We start from the raw sequence: 23467 nt of genomic DNA on the forward strand, positions 1-23467 counted from the left end.
ACAGGTAGGTGTCTAGCTCCTCATCGCTGCTGGAGCTGCCGAACCTCATTAGAGGATGCTCCTACCTCTGGTGGTAGCTTAAAGTGGCATTGGTAGTGGTGTGTCACTGCCCTCTACCGGTGGCAATAGAGATTGGCTGTGCAGACAGCCTGGAAAATGCAGCAGTAACTCTCTGCAGCCCGGGATCCACAGCTGTCCGGTGCAGGAAGGGGCAGAACTTCTGGCTGCAGTGGCTCAGGGAGAGCTGGAACAGTTGTCTGGGGCTTCTTCCTGGGCAGCAGTAAGGGAGAGAGCCAGGTCTGATGCAGGGGTCTCCCTTTTGTTCCTTAGTTTTGGATCCAGTGAGTCGTATATTTATTTTGTGTTGTCGTGTTTCCTGTATGGAGGCATAAAGCACGGCTGGACCTTGGGATTGAAGGTCAGCACACTATCGTTGATTTGTCCCGCTCTCAGGGTTGGTGGTAGTGACAGGTCCGGTATCAAAGGTGCAGGGGCAGGTTGAACCTTTTCTTTGAAGATCAGCACACTGGAATTGAAGGTCAGCACACTATTGTTGATTTGTCCCACTCTCAGGGTTGGTGGTAGTGACAGGTCCGGTATCAAAGGTGCAGGGGCAGGTTGAACCTTTTCTTTGAAGAGTAGGCGGCCATCCGGGGTTTCCTGGTGGCATCTGGTCCTGCCCGCAGAGCCTTGATCCTCCTGCCAGAACTCTGGGGTGACGGCAGGGGAGAGTGGATTATGCAGTAAGGTGACTACAGCGGCAAAGAGTCCTTGCATGGACCGCATGGGGGTATATTCCACCTGATCCCCCACATAAAGGTTGTGCCTTTTCTTGGGGCAGATAATGCCGTTTTACTGAGTGGCGGCCTACAAATACTTCAGTGCCCGAGTGGTTATCCTGCAGGAACCCTACACCCCTCTCCACAGAGAACCACAAGACAGTCCCAGTTCTCCTAGTAAGTTTGGGGTCTCCTGGCTGGGGGCTATCGATGACCTGCTTTACCCATTCTTCAACCACGGATTTATATTCCCAAGCGGTCTAGGCAAAGGCCGTTATTTCATGGGGCACCTCAGGGTTAAGGCTTCTTAATTTCTCATAGCTGGGCGGCGGAGTGGAATCACCAGATGCCTCAGCCGCAACGGTAGGTGGCTGTGGCTATGCTGGTGTCACGGAAGGTGTACAGGAAACAAGACAACACAAAATAAATATACGACTCACTGGATCCAAAACTAAGGAACAAAAGGGAGACCCCTGCAACAGACCTGGCTCTCTCCCTTACTGCTCAGCCTATGCGATAATCCCAATGGTAGATGATCGCATATCCTCGTACCTCGACTGTATAACACCTGAACGCCCTATAATAGTGAGAGGACACGACCACCGTCTCCCTACACTAGATACAGAGGGAGTCAGGGTCACCTGGGATCCATCAAACAGAAAAACACAAAAGAATGCACAACACTTATCTTGTAGAAGACTGGGAAGTAGGATCAGCATGCACACATACTCCAGGAAGAAATATAAACCGCACACTGATGCACTATGGGGAGGAATTTAAAGGGATGCAATCAGTCCAACTACATGACAGCTGAGAGAGGCTAACAAGATGAGGAACTGAAAGCAAAACAAAGGAAGCTCAAGGAGGAGGTTCTGAAAGGCATCTGTCAGAGCTTCTCAGATGTCTGGTGGTGACAGCAGGCCTCAGGTTGATAGCAGGTGCTGGGGTCTCTGGACGCGGTACAGGGGCAGACTCGGACCAGGCCTGGGCTTCAGGGAGCGGGACAGCTCCTAACTGATGTCGCGACCGGGCGGCCGGTTCTGGTGCCTCCTGGATGTGATCATGGGACTCTGGTGCCATCTTCATCTCAGTCAGCGACTTGTCAGTGGTGATGGGTGCTGCGTCAGCGGCGTCCTCCGCGGGAACAGTCTTGACGTCGACCTCCATCTTCACAGGCACATCGTCTTCCGCGGGGGCACTTGACTCAGCAGAGGGATCCACGGCCTCCGGGAACTTGAGTAAATCCTAGCTCTTCACATCAGGGATCGGGGCCTCAGCGGCGGCTTTCTCCGACTCTTCTGGAATGCTGGCCAGGGTAGATGATGCTGGGCCTTTGGGCACGTTCTTTCCCATAAGGTAGGAAGTGGGAACATTCCACTCCTCCTCAGAAAGGGGGGAGCTAACCTGGAATGGACTATTCCAGGCTAGATGCTAACTATAACCTGCTAAACGCTGCTGCCATCTGCTGGTGTACATGGAAAATTACAGCAGAAATACAAAACAGGCATGGCAAATGCATATAAGGAACAATGCAAAGCAAGATTACACTGGATCATAATAAATATACACTTAACATTATGTAGCCGGGTGACAGTAGTTTTAGTGACATACTTCAGGATGTTACACATCTACCAGGCGTCAAGGTGGCTTCCGCAGATGGGTCCCTATCACTAAAGAAATTGCCTCACTTTGGACTTACTTAAGCCTACAATATTCAGGGCAGTGTAGGAACCAGCTACAAACATATTCTGCTCAGAAGTCCCAGGTAGATGGGCGTGTCCAGTCTAAAAGGGATGCCACCCCCAACATATTGCAAGAAAATTTAGACTTAAACCTTCAGGATCACAGGTGCATATCCATGAGGCAAACCTAGTTCCAAAAAAACAAAATGGCTGCACACCATTATATATACAAACATTAGAGCTAGGAAATGGGGGTCAATCTAGATAAAAGTGGTACAATACTGACTATAAATGAGTATACATGAATAATGGAAGCTCTTAGCGCACATACGTGTCGGGCCCATCTACCAGGCGTCAAGGTGGCTTCCGTAGATGGGTGCAGACTGACAAATAAGTCAGGTGTGAAGACTGGGTGGAAGATGATATGGAGGACGATGAGGTCTTTGACCCCACATGGAATCAAGGTCATGCGAGTGACTTATGCAGTTCGGAGGAAGAGGCGGTGGTCGCACAGAGCCACAAGCACAGCAGAAGAGGGAACAGGGTGAAAAAGCGGAGCGGCCGTCCTCTAGACAGTACGCCTCCTACTGCCCAACGCAGCAAGGGACCGAGCACACCAAAACCAGCTCCAAGGAGTTCCCTGGTGTGGAAGTTCTTCAGACAATGTGCTGACGACAAGACATGAGTTGTTTTCACGCTGTGCAATCAGAGCCTGAAGCAAGGCATAAACGTTCTCAACCTGAGCACAACCTGCATGACCAGGCATTTAACTGCTAAGCACAAGCTGCGGTGGAGTAGACACCGCAAAAAACAAGAAAGGTCTCTGGCTCCTCCTGCTTCCTGTTCTGCTGCAGTCGCGGCCTCTTAATCCACCTCTGGAGTGACAGTGCCACCTGCCACCCGCAAACAGAGGATCTGCCAGCAACACCTGGGTCACCAAGCATCTCCACAATGTCCCACGGAAACGTTCAGCTCTCCATATCCCAAACGCTGGAGAGGAAGAGGAAGTACCCGCCTACCTATCCGCGATCCCTAGCCCTGAATGCCAGCATTTCAAAATGACTGGCCTTTGAAATGCTGTCATTCCGTCTGGTGGAGACAGATAGTTTTAAAGGCCTTATGGCGGTGGCTGTCCCACAGTACGTTGTGCCCAGCCGCCACTACTTTCAAGGCGAGCCATCTCTTCCCTGCACAACCAAGTAGGGGACAAAATCAGGTGTGCAATGCACAACACCATCTGTGGCAAGGTGCACCTGACTACGGATACGTGGACCAGTAAGCACGGTCAGGGCCGTTATATCTCCATAACAGTATTCCAATAGTCTGCTGACTATAATTTCCTGTTTCTGGTCTTATATTAAAATATAACTTTTATTTTCTTTTTATTAAATTCTATATTTAACACACAAAAAAACAAAAAAAACACACTCTTTAAAATGTATATGGAGGGCTTGGACCTGTGGGCTCAGCATTCGTATTTGCTGGTTAATCAGAAGGACATTCTCTCATAGATATCATATGTGGACTTCTCTATATTTAATTTGTGTAATGACACTTCAGTGCCTGTAGGTGTCAGCCGACACCAGGCACACGCCGTACTTGATAACAGTGTTGCGTCCTCAACTATGTATCTATTATAATGTCCCTCACTGCTAATTACACAGTTGCTGTATTGCTTTCGTCTTTCTAATCTGGCCCTCACGCAGGTTCGGCGTCTGCAGATCGCCTCTCCCTAATCCATTCTCAGCCCTACCATTCTTATTAAAATATTACAGACACAGCTCCCCCAACATGTTTCTCCGCAAAACGCGGCGTCTTCAGGGGAATGGAGCTACTATCAACACGAATGCTTTCTGTCTGCGATCTTTTATGTCAGAAGGGTGGATCTCATTTAGACACCACCTATCGCATTGCACTCTCATGTTGATTGATGTCCACTAATGGCCAATTGCATTCTTTCAGGGTGGGCTCTGCGCTTGCGTGTGGTGTTTGAAAATTTACATGTGAACCTGTAGGGGGTTTATGCACATGCATCAGGAGATAGACTCACTGCTGGTTGCGTACCTTCAAAGTGCACGCCTCGGGACTTTGAATTTCTCTCCATTGTTCGATTATTTCCCCATATCCTCTGCGCTCAAACTTAACATGTGAACCTGTAGGGGATTTGTGCGCATGCATCAGGAGATAGACTCACTGATGGTTGCGTACCTTCAAAGCGCACGCTCCGGGACTTTAGAATTATTTTCATTGCTCGATTATTTCCCCATATCCTCTGCACTCAGGCGTGAACTGCCGGCTCCTACGATTTCAGCTGTCCTGTCATCGGTTACATCCGGACTTAGAGGTTGTCTCCTTTTTCTACTTTATATCCACGGATGCGTTCATATACAGGGAGTGCAGAATTATTAGGCAAATGAGTATTTTGACCACATCATCCTCTTTATGCATGTTGTCTTACTCCAAGCGGTATAGGCTCGAAAGCCTACTACCAATTAAGCATATTAGATGATGTGCATCTCTGTAATGAGAAGGGGTGTGGTCTAATGACATCAACACCCTATATCAGGTGTGCATAATTATTAGGCAACTCCCTTTCCTTTGGCAAAATGGGTCAAAAGAAGGACTTGACAGGCTCAGAAAAGTAAAAAATAGTGAGATATCTTGCAGAGGGATGCAGCACTCTTAAAATTGCAAAGCTTCTGAAGCGTGATCATCGAACAATCAAGCGTTTCATTCAAAATAGTCAACAGGTTCGCAAGAAGCGTGTGGAAAAACCAAGGCGCAAAATTACTGCCCATGAACTGAGAAAAGTCAAGCGTGCAGCTGCCAAGATGCCACTTGCCACCAGTTTGCAACATCACTGGAGTGCCCAAAAGCACAAGGTGTGCAATACTCAGAGACATGGCCAAGGTAAGAAAGGCTGAAAGACGACCACCACTGAACAAGACACACAAGCTGAAACGTCAAGACTGGGCCAAGAAATATCTCAAGACTGATTTTTCTAAGGTTTTATGAACTGATGAAATGAGAGTGAGTCTTGATGGGCCAGATGGATGGGCCCGTGGCTGGATTGGTAAAGGGCAGAGAGCTCCAGTCCGACTCAGACGCCAGCAAGGTGGAGGTGGAGTACTGGTTTGGGCTGGTATCATCAAAGATGAGCTTGTGGGGCCTTTTCGGGTTGAGGATGGAGTCAAGCTCAACTCCCAGTCCTACTGCCAGTTTCTGGAAGACACCTTCTTCAAGCAGTGGTACAGGAAGAAGTCTGCATCCTTCAAGAAAAACATGATTTTCATGCAGGACAATGCTCCATCACACATGTCCAAGTACAAGAAAGGGTATAAAAGAAGAAAATCTAATGACATGGCCTCCTTGTTCACCTGATCTGAACCCCATTGAGAACCTGTGGTCCATCATCAAATGTGAGATTTACAAGGAGGGAAAACAGTACACCTCTCTGAACAGTGTCTGGGAGGCTGTGGTTGCTGCTGCACGCAATGTTGATGGTGAACAGATCAAAACACTGACAGAATCCATGGATGGCAGGCTTTTGAGTGTCCTTGCAAAGAAAGGTGGCTATATTGGTCACTGATTTGTTTTTGTTTTGTTTTTGAATGTCAGAAATGTATATTTGTGAATGTTGAGATGTTATATTGGTTTCACTGGTAAAAATAAATAATTGAAATGGGTATATATTTGTTTTTTGTTAAGTTGCCTAATAATAATGCACAGTAATAGTCACCTGCACACACAGATATCCCCCTAAAATAGCTAAAACTAAAAACAAACTAAAAACTACTTCCAAAAATATTCAGCTTTGATATTAATGAGTTTTTTGGGTTCATTGAGAACATGGTTGTTGTTCAATAATAAAATTAATCCTCAAAAATACAACTTGCCTAATAATTCTGCACTCCCTGTATCTATTCTAGTATCTCTGCACATCTTTTAATGCTCTTCTATTTGTGTTTTAAATTATCTATGTTAGATCCAATTTCTTGGTTTACTAGATCTTCTATTGTACAGAACATTTTTTTCTTTTTTCTTTCCAATGACATAATCGTATTCGCCTATATTGTCACTAGGGGTAATTTCCCAGGTATTCATTATACTTCTGCATTGGGACTCTGACCCCATTCTTTTTATATATATATATTGAGGTCTCCACTCCGGCAGTTTACGTTTTTTTCTGTGGGGATAGTACGCATTTAAATGTTGCTATTGTCAAAGCCCCAGGGTATTCTTACATGGGTATATATCAACATCTATCAGATCAATTATCCTATATCCATAGTATATTCTTATTCTTCAGAATGAGTTCTTTTTTCTTTTATCTTTTTTTATATATATTTATTTCTTTTTTTCACACATGTAGGTTCACCCCCACCTTTCTGGAGTATCCGCATTTCTTCATTTTGTAAAAGACCCATCTTTTAGATTCCCTGGATATGCAATGGCCTGTGTTTTTCTGGACTAGTCATTACGTTTAATTAATTTTCTATTTTTTGTAGTAGCTATCTACAGATATATCATTGTGAAAGGAGGAGTATTCTCCATATGGGGTCCATCAGGACTCTCTTCCATTATTTATAGTTCCCATTCTTATATTAAGGGCATTATATAAATGCAGTATATGTGAAGCCCTCATTTAGACCAAAGGTTACCCCCTCTAGGACCCATAGTCAATTTCTCTCCATAACAGCACACTGGGTAAATCCAGTTGCGGCTGGGCCTGAGGCGGATAGCAGTTTGGCGCATGTCCTTCCACCACCGAGGATTGCAGGGCGCTTCAGTTTGCCTCCTGTTGCTTCCTCCTCCTACTCTGCTTCCTCATTCTCTACCAGCTCCTCATCCGGTCATCGTAACACCTTCACCACCAACTTCAGCACAGCCAGGAGTAAAGGACAGCAGGCAGTTTTAAAGCTTATCTGTTTGGGGGACAAACCCCACACCGCGCAGGAGCTGTGGACGGGCCTTGAACAACAGACCGATGAGTGGTTTGTGCCAGTCAGCCTCAAGCCCAGCCTGGTGGTGTGCGATAATGGGCGAAATCTCGTAGCAGCTCTGGGACTGGCCGGTTTGACGCACATCCCTTGCCTGGCGCATGTGCTGAATTTGGTGGTGCAGAGATTCCTTAAAAATTACCCCGACATGTCAGAGCTGCTGCACAAAGTGCGGGCTGTCTGTGCGCACTTTCGGCGTTCTCACCCTGCTGCTGCTCGCCTGTCAGCGTTGCAGCGTAACTTCGGCCTTTCCGCTCACCGCCTCATATGCAACGTGCCCACAAGGTGGAACTCCACCTTGCACATGCTGGCCAGACCGTGCGAGCAGCAGCAGGCGATAGTGGAGTTTTAACTGCAGCACACACGGGTGAGTCGCTCGGCGGAACAGCACCACTTCACCACCAATGACTGGGCCTCCATGCGAGACCTGTGTTCCTTGTTGCGCTGGTGTGAGTACTCCACCAACATGGCCAGTGCCCATAACGCCGTTCTCAGCGTTACTTTCCCACTTCTATGCATCCTTGAAAAAACGCTCCTGGCGATGATGAAAGAGGATGTGGCACAGGAGGAGGAGGAGGAGGAAGAGGGATCATTTTGTAGGGTTTCCGGACAGTCATTCCCAAGTGGCTCCGGGGGTGGGTTCCTGCACCCACAAACCCAAGGTACACAATTGTCCAGCCAGGGCACAGTTCTGGAGGATGAGGAGGAGGAGATGGAGGAGGAGGAGCCATGTTCACAACAGGGTGGCACCCAGACCAGCTTATGGCCATCACTGGTGCATGGATGGGGGGATACAGAGGACACAGACGATACACCCCCCACAGAGGACAGCTTCTTGTTGCCTCTGGTCAGCCTGGCACACATGAGCGATTACATGCTGCAGTGTCTCTGCAACGACCGCCGAGTTGCCCACAATCTAACTTGTGCTGATTACTGGGTGGCCACGCTGCTGGATCCCCATTACAAGGACAACGTACCATTCTTAATTCCGTCACTGGAGCATGATGGTAAGATGTCCGAGAACAAACGCACGCGGGTAGACGCGCTGCTGGTGGCATTCCCACGTGACAGTGGGGGCACAGTGGAAGCACAAGGCGAAGGCAGAAGACGAGGAAGAGGTCACCAAAGCAGCTGGGGCACCACCAGCACCTCAGAAGGCAGGGTTAGCATGGCCGAAATGTGGAAAAGCTTTGTCAGCACGCCACAACAACCAGCACCACCAGCTGATATGGAACGTCTTAGCAGGAGGCAGGATTTTACCAACATGGTAGAGCAGTATGTGTGTACACGTCTACACGTACTGAATGATGGGTCTGCCCCCTTCAACTTCTGGGTCTCCAAATTGGGCACATAGCCTGAGCTTGCCCTTTACGCCTTGGAGGTGCTGGCCTGCCCTGCAGCCAGTGTATTATCTGAACGTGTGTTTAGCAAGGCAGGGGGCGTCATCACAGACAAGCGCAGCCGCCTGTCCACAGCCAATATGGACAAGCTCACGTTCATTAAAATAAACCAGGCATGGATCCCTCAAGACTTGTCCGTACCTTGTGCAGAATAGACATTTATACCGGCACTAAGCAGCCATTGTTATACTGCAGCGCAATTGCTCATGTTGGTTTTATGGATATTTTACACTCTTTTGGAGTGTACCTTAAATTTACAAAATTAAATTAAAACCAAAAACCTGTGTGGGCTATCTCTTCCTCCTCCACCGCCGCTTCTACCTACTCCGCTGCATCCACCGCCTCCTCAAACTCCTACTCCATATGGAACTCCACCTCATAAATCCATTTATTTATTTTTGTACGTTTTTTATTTTATATCATTTCACTAATTTGTCATTTACATTTTAGGGTGAAATTCACCAATTTTGGGGTGTATAGTACCATTGCTATACCTAGTGGAACGGTAAAAAAAAAATTGTCAGTTACACTTTCTGGCGAAATATACAAAATTTTGGGTGTATAGTACCACTACTATATCTAGTAGACAGGTTAAAAAAAAAACGTCAGTTATATATTCTGGTGAAATTCATCAATTTTTGGGTGTGATGTACCACTCCTATACCTAGTAGACCCAAAAAAATTAGAAAATTGTCAGTTACATTTTTTTGTGAAATTCACCAATATTTGTGTATAATATACCTCCTCTATCTAGTTAACAGCTTAATAAATTTCAATAATTTTTCTGTTACATTCTTGGGTTGACACTATACAATTATAGATGTGAATAAACACCTGCTATGCATAGGTGACAGGGAATAAAATATTATGAATTATCCAGTAATTAATGCGCACCACATCCTTACATTCAATGCTTAAACTTTGAAAAGTTGTCACACTTTTATGCTTTAAAAATTTCTCCCATATTTCAACTCTAATTTTAAATTAGAAAAAAAGGATCCTCCCTTAAATTTGGTCTCTTTTTCTCATGCTCCCTCTCCGGCCTGGAACCCTGATTCCCCGCCACCCGTAATCACCATGGTAGGCGCATAAAAGAACATCGATAGTTGATAGAGCAGATATCAAATTGGATCGTGAACATAACGGGGACGTGCGACATGGTGGGGAAGTATGTTTGCACATGCCTACACAAACTGAGTGATGGGTCTGCCCCCTACAACTTCTGGGTCTCCAAATTGGGCACATAGCCTGAGCTTGCCCTTAACGCCTTGGAGGTGCTGCTCTGCTCTGCAGCCAGTGTATTGTCTGAACGTTGTGTTTAGCATGACTGGAGGAGGTTATCAAAGGTTATATTCCCAATGTTTTGGGGTGTACCCTAATAAAAAAAATATGTAAGGCCAAAAACCAGTGTAGGCTACCTCCTCCTCCACTGCCGCTTCCATCTACACTGCCACATCCACCGCCTCCTTAACCTCCTACTCCATATGGACCTCGTCCTCCTAGATCAAGATTATTCTTTTTTATTTTTATGTATTTTATGCTATTTAAAGTCATTTCCCTATCCCATTTGTTTGCCATGCTCTTAACCACATTTTGATGCCATTTTCAGCCCTCTAGCCCTTTACGTGACATTTTTAGAGCCATTTTAGTGCTCAAAAGTTTGGGTCCTCATTGACTTCAATGCGGTTTGGGGTCAAGTTTGGGTCCCGGAGTCAAACTTTTTTGTGACGTTCGGCCGAACCCGCCGAACCCGAATATCCAGGTGTCCGCTCAACTCTACTCTTAGGTCCTTCGACATGTTAAATGAAGCACATTGCTAGAAAGCTGTCACAGCGCTGAATTTAGCTCCCAGTGCCATTAGTTTAAGGCAGAGAGGCAGTGATTACAGGCCACCATCATTGCTGGTCGGTGCGAAACACCCCCTTTACTATAGAAGTGGGGGGGTCCCCCACACAGTATAATACCCCTGTGGCCTCCACATAGGGGCATTGTACTGTCTAAACCATAGACATTACAACAGAACCATGCTTACTTCAGAGATATAATAATGGTATATGTACAGTGTATGTGGGTGTATATAGATATATCTACAGTGTATGTATGAGTATATAGATATATGTACAGTGTGTGAATATATGTACTGCACAGTGTATGTGAGAGTACATAGATATATGTCAATGTTTGTGTTTTAAAGATCACAAAACCTATAAAATACAGTTCCTGGGCTATAGTGCATATAAGGTCCATTCGGTACTTTAAAAATAGATATGTATTTATAACATGAACATTGACATCTATATACTCACATACACCATACGCATAGCTATATACTCACACTATACAAACAGTATATATATCTATATACACTCACATATACACTGTACATAGAGTATATCTTTATACTCACACATACATTTTGCATATATCTATACACTTACACTGTACACTTTGCTATACACATGCACAAATAAAAAATTTCACCATGCTTACATGCTAGACAAGCTGGGGCCAGGATCCTGGGTATTAATTTGGTTTCTTCTCCACTGCTGCTGATGGGTATTCTTTGTGTCAGAGGGCAGAGTGAGTTTATCACTCACTGCCCCTCAAGCAGATTGAGTTTGCTGGATGTGCAACAGAGTGTGATAAGCTGAGGGAAACTACACAGAGCTGAAGGTACACAAGTGGAGGGTAGCAGTAGCCTGGTATGAAGTAACAGGCAGCGTCAGGTCATGCTCCTCACAGAACGTCCTGACAATAGTGTCACAGTACGTTATGGACACTAGTCTAAGGTGGGGTTTGCGATGGTGAGCAACCTATTGAGGCCCTGAGCGAGGTACTAAAAAAGCTACGTGGTTGCAGCTTAAAAGAAATGGTGGCCAGCTCCGTGCAGCTCTAGCACTGAATTGATGGAAGCACTCATAGAGGCTGGCACCCCTCTGAGAGCAGGTACCCAGGGCGGAGCGCCCCCCCCCCCCCCCCTCCGTTAGCACCTTCTGAATACCCCATCCTGCCACCTCAGTACTATCCACTATGCTCCCCAATACTATACGGCAGAAACAGATAATCCCCCTGAAAATACTAGTACCGCACAGATAGTGCCCCCATTAATTATTATTGACACACAGTGCCCTAAAAATTAACTGCACCCAGCAAATAGTGTCCCTGACACATATAGTGTTGTAAACATACTGTCCCCAAAAATATTTTTGCTAATCTGATATTGGCCCAGAGTGCACCCCCACAGTAATAATGCTTCCAGAAGAAACAATATCAATAATTCAATGCCAGAGTGCACTTAATGTTAACAGTGCCCTTAGAGTGGTCCCAATAATAATAATGTCCTCCATTGTGCCCCAAGAGTAATAATGTCCCCATAGTGCCTAAACCATTCTTCTGAGCCTCATCCATTGTCAAATGTCCACAACCCAGGCACTCAGAAGCACTACAGATATTGACCCATGCTGCTTTATGTATACTCCCCTATTGTGTTAACATGGCTGGACCGTTATAGAAATCAAACGCTTGTTACTTTCTGTGTCACCCCTATCTCCTCATAGATTGTAAACTCTTGCAAGCAGGGCCCTCATTCCTCTTGTTTTAATTGTCGACTTGTTTGTTGCTATGTTATTTATGACTGTTTGTACATGAACCCCATTATTGTAAAGTGCTGAGGAATATGTTGGTGCTATATAAATATTATTATTATATTATTATTATTATTATTATTACTAATTTAATAATCTTGTTCCTTATAGTAGCCCAGTAGTAATAAAGTCCACTATAATGCCCTCAGTAATAATAATTCTCCATATAATGTGTGTCAGTACAAAAAAATACCCCCTTATAATGTGTGTTAGTACACAAAATACCCCCTTAAAATGTGTGCCAGGACAACAATACCCCCTATAATGTGTGCCAGTACAAAAAATACCTCCTTATATGTGCCAGTACAACAAATACCCCTCGTAATGTGTGTCAGTTAAAAACAACACCTCCCCCCCCCCCTATAATGGGTGTCAGTACAAAAATATCCACAGTGACTTCAATGCCCCGCCTGTGCCGGCCTCTGATAGGCTTCAGTCCTAGTGCCTGTATCCTATCAGCCTTCGACTGTTCCCCGCCAGGGTATTTCACTGTATCACTGGATACAGTTGAATATAGACAGATGAGTGCTTACACAATGCTCATTGCCCACAGCCCTGCTGCTGCCGCCCCCCACTTGTCCCTTTTGTGGTGCTGTCTAAGGCAGCCTGTCATCCTGCCAGAGGAAGGCAAAAAAAAGCTGTGAGGTAGAAGCCAATTTTCCCCACTTCAGGGGAATAAAAAATTCCTTCCCGACTCCAATCAGGCAATCAGAATAACTCCCTGGATCAATGATCCCTCTCTAGTAGCTATAGCCTGTAATATTATTACACCCCAGAAATACATCCAGGCCCCTCTTGAATTCCTTTATTGTACTCACCATCACCACCTCCTCAGGCAGAGAGTTCCTTAGTCTCACTGCTCTTACCGTAAAGAATCCTCTTCTATGTTTGTGTACAAACCTTCTTTCCTCCAGACGCAGAGGATGTCCCCTCGTCACAGTCCTGGGGATAAATAGATGATGGGATAGTAATGACCCCTGATATATTTATACATAGTAATTAGATCTCCCCTCAGTCGTCTTTTTTCTAAAGTGAATAACCCTAATTTTGATAATCTTTCAGGATATTGTAGTTGCCCCATTCCAGTTATTACTTTAGTTGCCCTCCTGTGGACCCTCTCCAGTTCTGCTATTGTCACTACCAGAGCTTTGAGACGTTCTCACAGCTCTGTTTCTCCACCCCTGTGATGATGTCACTACTAGAGCTTGGAGGAGTTCCCTCTGCCCTGTTTCTCCGCCCCTGTGATGAGGTCTATACTTTCTGTTTCCTTCCTCCCAGCTGTCACTCCTGTGTTTGATTTTGTTGCCTTTAAATCACCTCTCCTCCTTTGTAGAGGTGCGGATTATACTTTTCATTTGAGTTGTATCTCTCGCTTGAGTATCTTCACCTGTGTGATATCTTTTCACTGGATCTGTGTTCTGCTGAAGCAAGTACTTCGGATATTGTCTGCTGACTTTGGATCTGTTTTCACTGCAGCCGCAGCTCCTTCAGTTAAGTGTACATTCATTTGTGATTTTCTGTTTGCTGACTGGATCCCAGGTGACCCTGACTCCCTCCGTGTCTAGTGTAGGGAGTCGGTGGTCGTGTCCCCTCACTATTGTAGAGTGTTCAGGTGTTATATAGTCGAGGTACGAGGATATGCGATCATCCACCATTGGGGTGTTCGCATAGGCCGAGCAGCTTAGGGAGAGCTTTTAGGGTCTTTAGGGGTCACCCTTTATCCTCCCTAGTTTGGGTCCGGTCAGTTGCTTTTCACTGTGTAGGCTCTTGTTGCTCACTTACAGCCGTGACAGCTATGTCTGCCTTATTCACAGGAGCCCAGAACTGTACACAGTATTCCATGTGTGGTCTGACTAGCGATCCGTAAGGTGGTAGGACTATGTTCTTATCACGGGCATCTATGCCCCTTTTGATGCAACCCATTATCTTATTGGCCTTGGCAGCAGCTGCCTGACACTGGTTTTTGCAGCTTACTTTGCTGTTTATTAAAATTCCTAGATCCTATTCCATGTCAGTATTACTGAGTGTTTTACCATTTAGTATGTATGGGTGACTTGCATTATTCCTACCCATGTGCATAACTTTACACTTGCCAGTGTTAAACCTCATCTGCCACTTTTCTGTCCAAGCCTCCAATCTATCCAGATCCCTCTGTTTATCCCTAGTAGTATACTGTCCTCTTTAGTGTAAATTACTTTACACAGTTTAGTGCCATCTGCGAAAATTTATATTTTACTATGCAAGCCTTCTACAAGATCATTAATAAATATATTGAAGAGAATAGGGCCCAATACTGACCCCTGAGGTACCCCACTAGTGACAGTGACCGAATCGGAGTGTGTACTGTAAATACCCACCCTCTGTTTTCTATCACTCACAGACATTTTCTCCCAGTCCGAGCATTCTCATTTTATATACTAACCTTTTATGTGATACAGTGTCAAATGCTTTGGAGAAGTCCAGATATACGATATCCATTGATTCGCCATTGTCAAGTCTAGAACTGAAGCCATGCTGATATGGCGTTATTTGCTTATTTCCGTTAAGATGCTTGAAGATAGCATCTCTTAGAAAACCTTCAAACAGTTTACCCACAACGCATGTTAAACTTACCGGCCTATAGTTTCCAGGCTCTGTTTTTGGACACTTTTTGAATATTGGCACCACATTTGCTATGCGCCAATACCGTGTGACATTCCCTGTCAGTATAGAGTCTGCAAATATCAGAAATAAGGGTCAGGCTATGACATTACTTTATTCCCTTAGGATACGGGGGTGTATGCTATCCAGTCCTGGTGATTTGTCTCTTTTAATCTTCTTAATTTGCTGTTGTACTTCTTCCTGGGTCAGACAGGACACTTTTAATTGGAAATTTATTTTTACATTCAGCATTTCATCTGACAGTTTATTTTACTCAGTGAATACATTAGAGAAAAAAATATTAAACAGCTTTGCTTTCTCCTCGTCGCTCTCTGCGACTCCCCCCCCCCCTCATTACTATTTAATGGCCCGAGAACTTCATATTTATACTTTTGAAAATGTATACAATTGAAGAACATTTTAGGATTATTTTTACTCTCTTAGTCTCTCTATCTCTAGTTTGGCCGCTTTTATTTGTTTTTTACATGTTCTATTTTTTTCCTTACAGTTTTTAAATGCTTCCATGCTACCCTCCTGTTTGTTAGGATCTGGACTTGAACTTGGGACCTCTGCTGTATCTGGCAGTGCCTCTACTTGCTGAGCCACCTGAAATGCTGGAGAGTTCCTTAGACAATTCCTTGAATGATCTTGTCTTGAATCTTGTTTGCCTTAAACCTTGAACTCTTTGCTCCTCCCATGAACTTCCTGATTTAAGCCATGTCTATGCACTTCATGGTTGCCAGAATATTGTTACCAGCCAATATCTCGCTCCTGTCTATCCTGCTGCCGACCCTATCTCTGCTACCATCCGTTACTGACATTTGGCTTGTTCCTCAACTACGCTTCAGGTTAATCCCAACCTGCACTATTCATTACCGACCTTGGCTTGTTTCTCAACTACGCTTCTGCTTGATCCCTGCCTGCTATATCTGCTACTGGACATTTGCTTGCTCACCTCCTGCTGGGGCTATCCTGAGGACCGCGACCTGGTACTAACACGCAGCAAAGTTCATCTCCACCATCAGGAGCTCTGGCGAATACTAGTTAGTACTTAGACCCAGCACCTCAGGTTAACCTGTGTCATCAGCCAGGGTGACCAGTGTGAATATCTGCTCCACTACTGGCCTCCGAGCCTGACTCCAGACCGTGACACTGTTTTAGTGATTTATATGCTTTATGTTATTTATTGCTTTTTTTTACAGTTCTAGTTATCCACATTGGTTTCTTTTTGTTCCTTAACCTTTTATTCCCATACAGTATGTACCTCTTACAATGAGATTTTAGGATGCTGTATTTTTATTTTTGAGGACTTTGTCCCAGTTAATTAGGCCTATGGCCTCTCTTAGTTGGCTAAATTTAGCTTTTTTGAAGTTTGGTATTTTTGTTCCTCCCTGTAGAAACGCTGATTTGAATGATAATTGTAAGGTTATTACTTCATGGTCATGGTCACTATTTTCCAGGTGTCCCCCCAACCTGCACGTCTGTTGTTGTGTCAGGCCTATTGGTTAATACTAAGTCCAGTAAGTCCAGTATGGTCCTGAACCAGTTGGGAGAGGTAATTGTCTTTGGTTATTGCCAATAACCTGTTTCCTTTATGAGATATATAAGTTTCAGTTTCCCAGTCTATATCTGGGTAGTTGAAGTCCCCCATTATAACCACCTTATTATGATTTGCCGCCTTGTCTTTCTCGTTTAGTAGTAGATTTTCTGTGGACTCTGGTATATTAGGTGGTTTATGGTAAACTCCTATTGGTAATTTATCATTGTTTTTAGTTCCATGTATCTCTACCCATGTTTCCGTTATCCCCACTATGTCATAGTCCTCCTCACACATCACTAATTCCAGTTCCCCAGTTTTATTGGTCAGGCTTCTGGCATTAGTATACATACATTTGAGAGGTTTATGTATATTTTTTACCCTACACCTTTCCTTCTGAACTGTTCTAGTCCCTCCATCCATTCCTCCCTCAGTCCCACTACCTTGCCCCCAGTCTCTATCTGCACTATCTTCCCCTCCTATAATGTAATTTACCTCCCCCAGTCCCTAGATTAAACACTTCTCCAACCTTTTAGCCATCTTTCTCCCCAACACAGCTGCCCCTTCCCCATTGATGTGCAGCCCGTCCCTACGATAGAGCATTTAGCCGATAGAGAAGTCGGCCCAGTTCTCCAGAAACCCAAACGCCTCCTTCCTACACCAGTTCTTGAGCCACTTGTTAATCTCCCGCTGCCTTTCTTGTGTGGCCCGTGGTACAGGCAGTATTTTGGAAAATACTACCTTTGAGGTCCCTAAGCTTTTGACCTTAATCCCTGAAATCATTTTTAAGCACTCTCCACCTACCTCTAATTTTTTCATTGGTTCCGATATGGACCATGACTGCTGTATCTTCTCCAGCCCCTCCCAGTAATCTGTCAAAACGATCCACGATGTGTCGAACTCTAGCGCCAGGAAGACAGCACACTGTTCGGCGATTACGGTCTTTGTGACAGATTGCCATCTGTTCCCCTAATAATGAAGTCTCCCACTACCAGCACCTGTCTGGCCTGCTCTGCTCTCCTGGTTCCCTGCTTACTGGAGATGACATTCCCCTGACTGGCAGAGGAAGTGTCCGCCTGCAGCAGTGCCATCCCTGGACTGACATCCCCCTCATCTGCCAAATGTGCAAACTTGTTGGGGTGTGTCAGATTAGTGCTAGCCTCCCTGGCACTCTTCCCTCTACCCCGCTTTCTAACTGTAACCTAACTAGCTACCCACTTTCCTCAGCCTCCTCTCTGTCACCCTCCCCCTCATCTACCCCAAAGAGTGCTTGCTCAGTGAGAAGCAAACTCTTTTGCAAATTGTCAATGTTGCAACTTGCCTGTTTAGAGACTCCATTTGCGATTCCAAATGGGTAATCTGCTCATATCTTGAATAAAGATATACACCCTCGAATGGCTGTTCCAGGACTGCATACATCATGCTAGATGTGCACTGGACTGCCTTGTCAATTGTGCAACACAGACTAAATGGGGATTACACCACAAATGCGAAAAATACAATATAATGTAGTAATAAAAAACTGGCTAATTGCAGTCCTCCACTGAATTCCCTGAATCTAAAGTCACTTAATCTTAAGTCACACACTTACACAACCACGCGTTGCGGTAAAACTCACGTTATATATCTGCTTATATAAATATAAATTAAGTTCACACCAGCCTGGTTTGTTTTCCCTCTGGATTTAAAAAGGCTGTGCTGCCTTCACTGCTGACTTTTTATAATCTCCTAATTAGACAGCCACACCCTAATTACTCACCTGTGCAACCCCGGGAGAAGGGGGGGGGGGGGGGAGTGTTATCACAGCACAATGAAGTTTGCAGAGCAGCAAGTCCCAGTGTACAATACAGTGAAATAAGGCCACTCATCAATGTCTACAAATAATTTAGCTCTCAAATACTCCCTCACTTAATCTTAAATCACACACTTGCACAACCACACACTTAATTAACCATGCGTTGCGGTCAAACTTGCGTTATATATCTGCTTATATAAATATCAATGAAGCTCACTACACCAGCCTGGTTTGTTTTCCCTCTAGATTCAAAAAAAATATGCAACTGGCTAATCTCTCAAGCTGATATTAAGAACTGTCAGGAACACATCAGAGCCCTTTTGCACCACCGTCAAGGTATCTCTGTTTGGCATGGGTTCCTACCACTAGACTACCTACGGTGTGTGAACACTGTCTGAGAGGTGCTAAGATACAACTTACAGCCTCCATAGTGAAATCACTCATGTAGTGGGAGAGATGATAAGACTGTAAGCCCACCCTATAACAGGCCATGTGACACAGGTTACCAGGTGCAACAGAATGCTACCAGCAGTACGCAATGGCACATTCTAAACATATCAAGAAAAAATGGGAGGAAATGCTCAAAAACCCCAAACACTGTGGCGTGTTTATAACCGGGGGAGCAATTCCTCCGCATGTGATCCATTGCTAACGGCAATCCCCAGCAAAAATGCATACAATGGAGGATGTCGGCAGTGGACCACATGCACTTTATTTCAGTTATTTTTCTTGATATGTTTATAATGTGCCATTGCGTACTGCTAGTAGCATTCTGTTGCACCTGGTAGCCTGTGTCACATGGCCTGTTATAGGGGGGCTTACAGCCTTATCATCTCTCCCACTACATGAGTGATTACACTATGGAGGTATGTGGGAGCTTGGCTGTAAGTTGTATCTTAGCACCTCTCAGACCGTGTTCACACACCGTAGGTAGTCTAGTGGTAGGAACCCATGCCACACTGAGATACCTTGACGGTGGCGAAAAAGGGCTCCGATGTGTTCCTGACAGGAATACATTGGCTAAAGTCTCAGTTCTTAACATCAGCTTGAGGGATTAGCCAGTGTTGTCAGTTGCATATCATTGTAGTGCACCTTTCGTAGTGATTTATGCATTTTTATATTTGCATCCACACACTATTTCATTTTGTGTAGGATGCCATTGTGGTGCATGTGGTCCGCAGCCAACATCCTCCATTGTATGCATTTTTGCTGGGGATTGTCATTAGCAATGGATCATATGTGGAGGAATTGCTCCACCGGTTATAAACACCCCACAGTGTTTGGGGTTTTTGAGCATTTCCTCCCATTTAGGCCAGTTTATTTCAGGTATTTTGCATACTGTTTGGACCCTTGTTCAGAACAAGTTGTTGTTTTTCCTGACATTACCATTTATGTGTATAAATATGAGTAATATATGTTAATTGTTAGGTAAATTGCTGTAGGCAAAAAGATTGAGGTACAATTGATTTGGCCTCAATCAAATTGTTAAACGATTCATTAAAGTCGGATCTGAAACAAATTTCAGTATCTACTGTTTTTATACTTGGGAAAATATACCAAAAAAGGGAAAATTTCAGGTTTTTTTCTATTTTTTTAATAGCAAAGTTCAACTTAAATTATTTTTTTTTTTTTATTGTACAAACCCTTTGATGGGAAATTTTAAGATTACATTGTTTTTTTATTGCTGATTTCTCCCTTAACTTGGGCTTGCATACATTTCAATAGTAGCACTTCTCATGTGTCCATGTTTGCTTTAGAATCCTTAACAATTTAATGTCTTTGCAATTTCCCAAAATGTGACGGCTATTATGTGTAATTATGACTTTATGCCTATAATTTCATTTTCCATAGGTAAATATTGATCACAGAACAAGAGAGCTGATCTCCCAGAAAATATCACAGCCAACAGTTAATTGCTTTGATGATGCTCAACAACTTATCGTGTGTCTTATGGCAAAGGACTCATTTCCACGTTTTTTACGGTCAGAGCATTATAAGGAGCTGGTGAAAAAGCAACAAAATAACGGACAAAAAAGATGGCTCTCCATTTAGTAGACAACATTAGCGAAAAGTAGTAAAGATGTCTACAGTTTACATAACTTAATTTAATAGGTTTCTTGATTGTAACACTCACTGAATACTGAAATAAATGGAATGTATTTTACATGAGAAAGAGTTGTTTACATGACATACTACAATTAATTCCTGTTTATGATTCTTCATAGGACCCATGCACAAATGTTTAATATAAATTATTTGTTGCTGTTAATCTGCAGAGCAAAAAGTTTTGGCAGTACTTTCTATTCTGTCGCACCGCCGATTCCGCAACCTTGATTGAGATCAAGTAAGCCAGATACTGTAGGCTCTTTTACTACAATCTCAACTGGATGTGCTCCTGTGACCAAAACAAAATACAGTAGCAGTACTACAACATATGAATAACGCTCACAGCATCCAATATTCTCACATAGTTTCTTTATTCAAAACATGATCCAACATGACAGGAAATGCAAAGTTTTGACCCTTAGAGGTCTTTGTCAAACATACAAAAACATATGCACATACTGTATACAATATATAGACCAGGGATCAGCAACCTCCGGCACTCCAGCTGTTCTGAAACTACAACTTCCAGAATTCTCCTTTCACTTCTGGGGGAGTTACAAGAACAGCCAAGTAAGTTTGCTGGGAGTTGTAGTTCAGCTGGTGTGCCGAAGGTTGCTGATCTCTGATATAGACCATAGCAGTTAACTGATGAACCACTCAAGTGTAGGGGCAGAGCTTGCAGCGATGGCATCCTATATTCAAATCCGACCAAGGACAATGTGTTTTCCTGGCTTTCAGGTTTCCTTCCACGCTCCAAAGGGATACTGGGGACAGCGTGATGCTAATGTCTGTAAACCATGTGAATATGTCAGTGCTATGTAAGTGAGTAAAATTAATAAATAAAGTCTCTCTCTGACTTCAATCTATATACCCGATCTCCAGAGATATTAAGTGCATAAAGCACTACTGATTCCTCGGCTGTGATCAAGCAACTGCCAGACTGGCTGCAGGCTCTTCTGCTGCAGTCGCAACTGGATGTGCTCCTGTGAATTAATATGACAGGTAACACATTACCATAAGTACATCCGAGACTGTATGCATTGGGATCGGGCTCATTATGGCTTCATGGCATGTGTTCAGGCGTTTGTAAAAATCGAATGCAACGTCCAGTTATCTAGGAAACACGCTTAGGTAAGAAATCTTAACTATGGCTCAAAGGTGTCTATCTCACTAGCTCTACACTTACACAGAATTTATGTGAATGTCACATCTCCTGGGAAGCAAAAAGACTCATATGTCTGTGAAGGTTCTCATTTATCCAGGTCATGGTATATATCTGTAAAGAATAAATCAAGGCATACAATGCTGTCTTGACACCTTTTTCTGGGAAGTCTTTATCACCTACTGACTCCAATTAGGAAAATGGAATCAACACCTTTGACCCAATGCTGGCTATAATTACCAGATGTGGATTCAGTGTAATTTTTGTACAATCACTCAGAATTGAGAAAGCTCGTTGGAGTGAAACGTTTTCAAGAAATCTACAGTACGTCCAGTTGCCTTGATTTATTCTTTACAGATAAAAAGACTCATAGCTCACTACCGCTACCAAAAGGAAGCTCATATTTAATCACAATAAACTAATATTCACAATCAATTTATCTAAATATGGATGCATGTCCTAGTGTCTAGAGGTGGACTATCTACATGACCATAACCCCACTTACAAAGAGAACAAAGGGAGGGCAGGTAAAAAAAAGTCAAGCAAAAAGCACATAGGGGGTAATTTACTAAGCTGAAATACCCCTTAATTAGGCATATCTGAGGCACAGATGGTGGCACAATGGTTAGTTGTGTCGCTATCTGTGACTTTTCCCCACTCACATCAGTTCTAAAATGGCAGTCTTAATAAATGTGCAACATACTATATGCAAAGCCAACAGAGGTAAAGCCGTATCTAAAACATTAGGTCTCACCATTAAACCAATACTAGCCCCAGCCAAAGGTGTGCTGACTGCTGAGACAAACGTCACATCCATTTATGGTGCAGCAATCACTGCACACTCGAAGCTCAACCACCGCTCAGGTGTCCCTGCCCAGAGTGCTATGTGGTGCTCATGTGGCTCATTACAATGAAACGAAAACAATACAAATATAAAGTAACACAATCCATGCTCCAGATATTGACACCAAAGGGTGAAAGGTGAAAGGATTTTTGCCAACACAAGCAAAGCTACATTTTGGCGCCCCCCTTTCCCCTCTAAGACACACCGGCCATAAGACGCACCTAGGTTTTAGAGGAGGATCATAAAAAAAAATATTTTCCATTGCACCTCAGACCAGCAATCAGACCCCCAATGTTAATCAGAACTCAGATCAGACCCCCAATGCTTCAGATCAGCCCGCCCCCATGTCAGCCATCATGCTCCCATGTCAGCCATCATGCCCCCATGTCAGCCATCATGCCCCTATGTCACGCATCATGCTCCCATATCAGGCATCATGCCCTCATGTCAGGCATCATCCCCGCCATCAATCATGCCCCCCATGTCAGCCATCAGCGCAAATAAAATAAAATAACTTACCTCTCCTGCTCCTGGACACCATTACTCCTCACTACCAGCGCTCTCTCTCTTTTTCCTTCACCGCTTCCCGGTCATCCAATACTAATGAAGTGCTTCCAAAATGGAAGCGCTTCGTTAGTATGCGCCCCATAAGACCCAGGGGCGAAAAATACAGGGTATTTAAAAAGAATAAAAAAAAGTTTTATTTTTTACAGCTCTCTGGTTTCTGTGCCCTAAGGCAGCCGCTTGGTCTGCTTTATTATAACACCAACCCTGTTTACATGCTTCATGCCACAAGAACAGACCTGCATCCTACATAACGTGGCCAGAATGAAGCACTTTCATAATTTAAGTGACAGCCATGCCACGCATGTGGACAT

General features: G+C 44.2%; 1 protein-coding gene across 1 annotated transcript in view; it reads left to right on the forward strand.

Moving 5' to 3' along the window:
- RGS21 (regulator of G protein signaling 21) overlaps positions 1 to 20529 on the forward strand; it is a 237290-nt gene extending 216761 nt beyond the window's left edge. Inside the window, exon 3 of the mRNA XM_044302409.1 lies at positions 20329 to 20529. Within this exon, the coding sequence (XP_044158344.1) occupies positions 20329 to 20529 (201 nt within the window). The remainder of the gene's footprint in view (positions 1 to 20328) is intronic.
- The last annotated feature ends 2938 nt before the right edge of the window (positions 20530 to 23467 follow it).

This window comes from Bufo gargarizans, chromosome 7 (genome assembly GCF_014858855.1).
Source record: "Bufo gargarizans isolate SCDJY-AF-19 chromosome 7, ASM1485885v1, whole genome shotgun sequence".
Classification (NCBI taxonomy): Eukaryota; Metazoa; Chordata; class Amphibia; order Anura; family Bufonidae; genus Bufo; species Bufo gargarizans.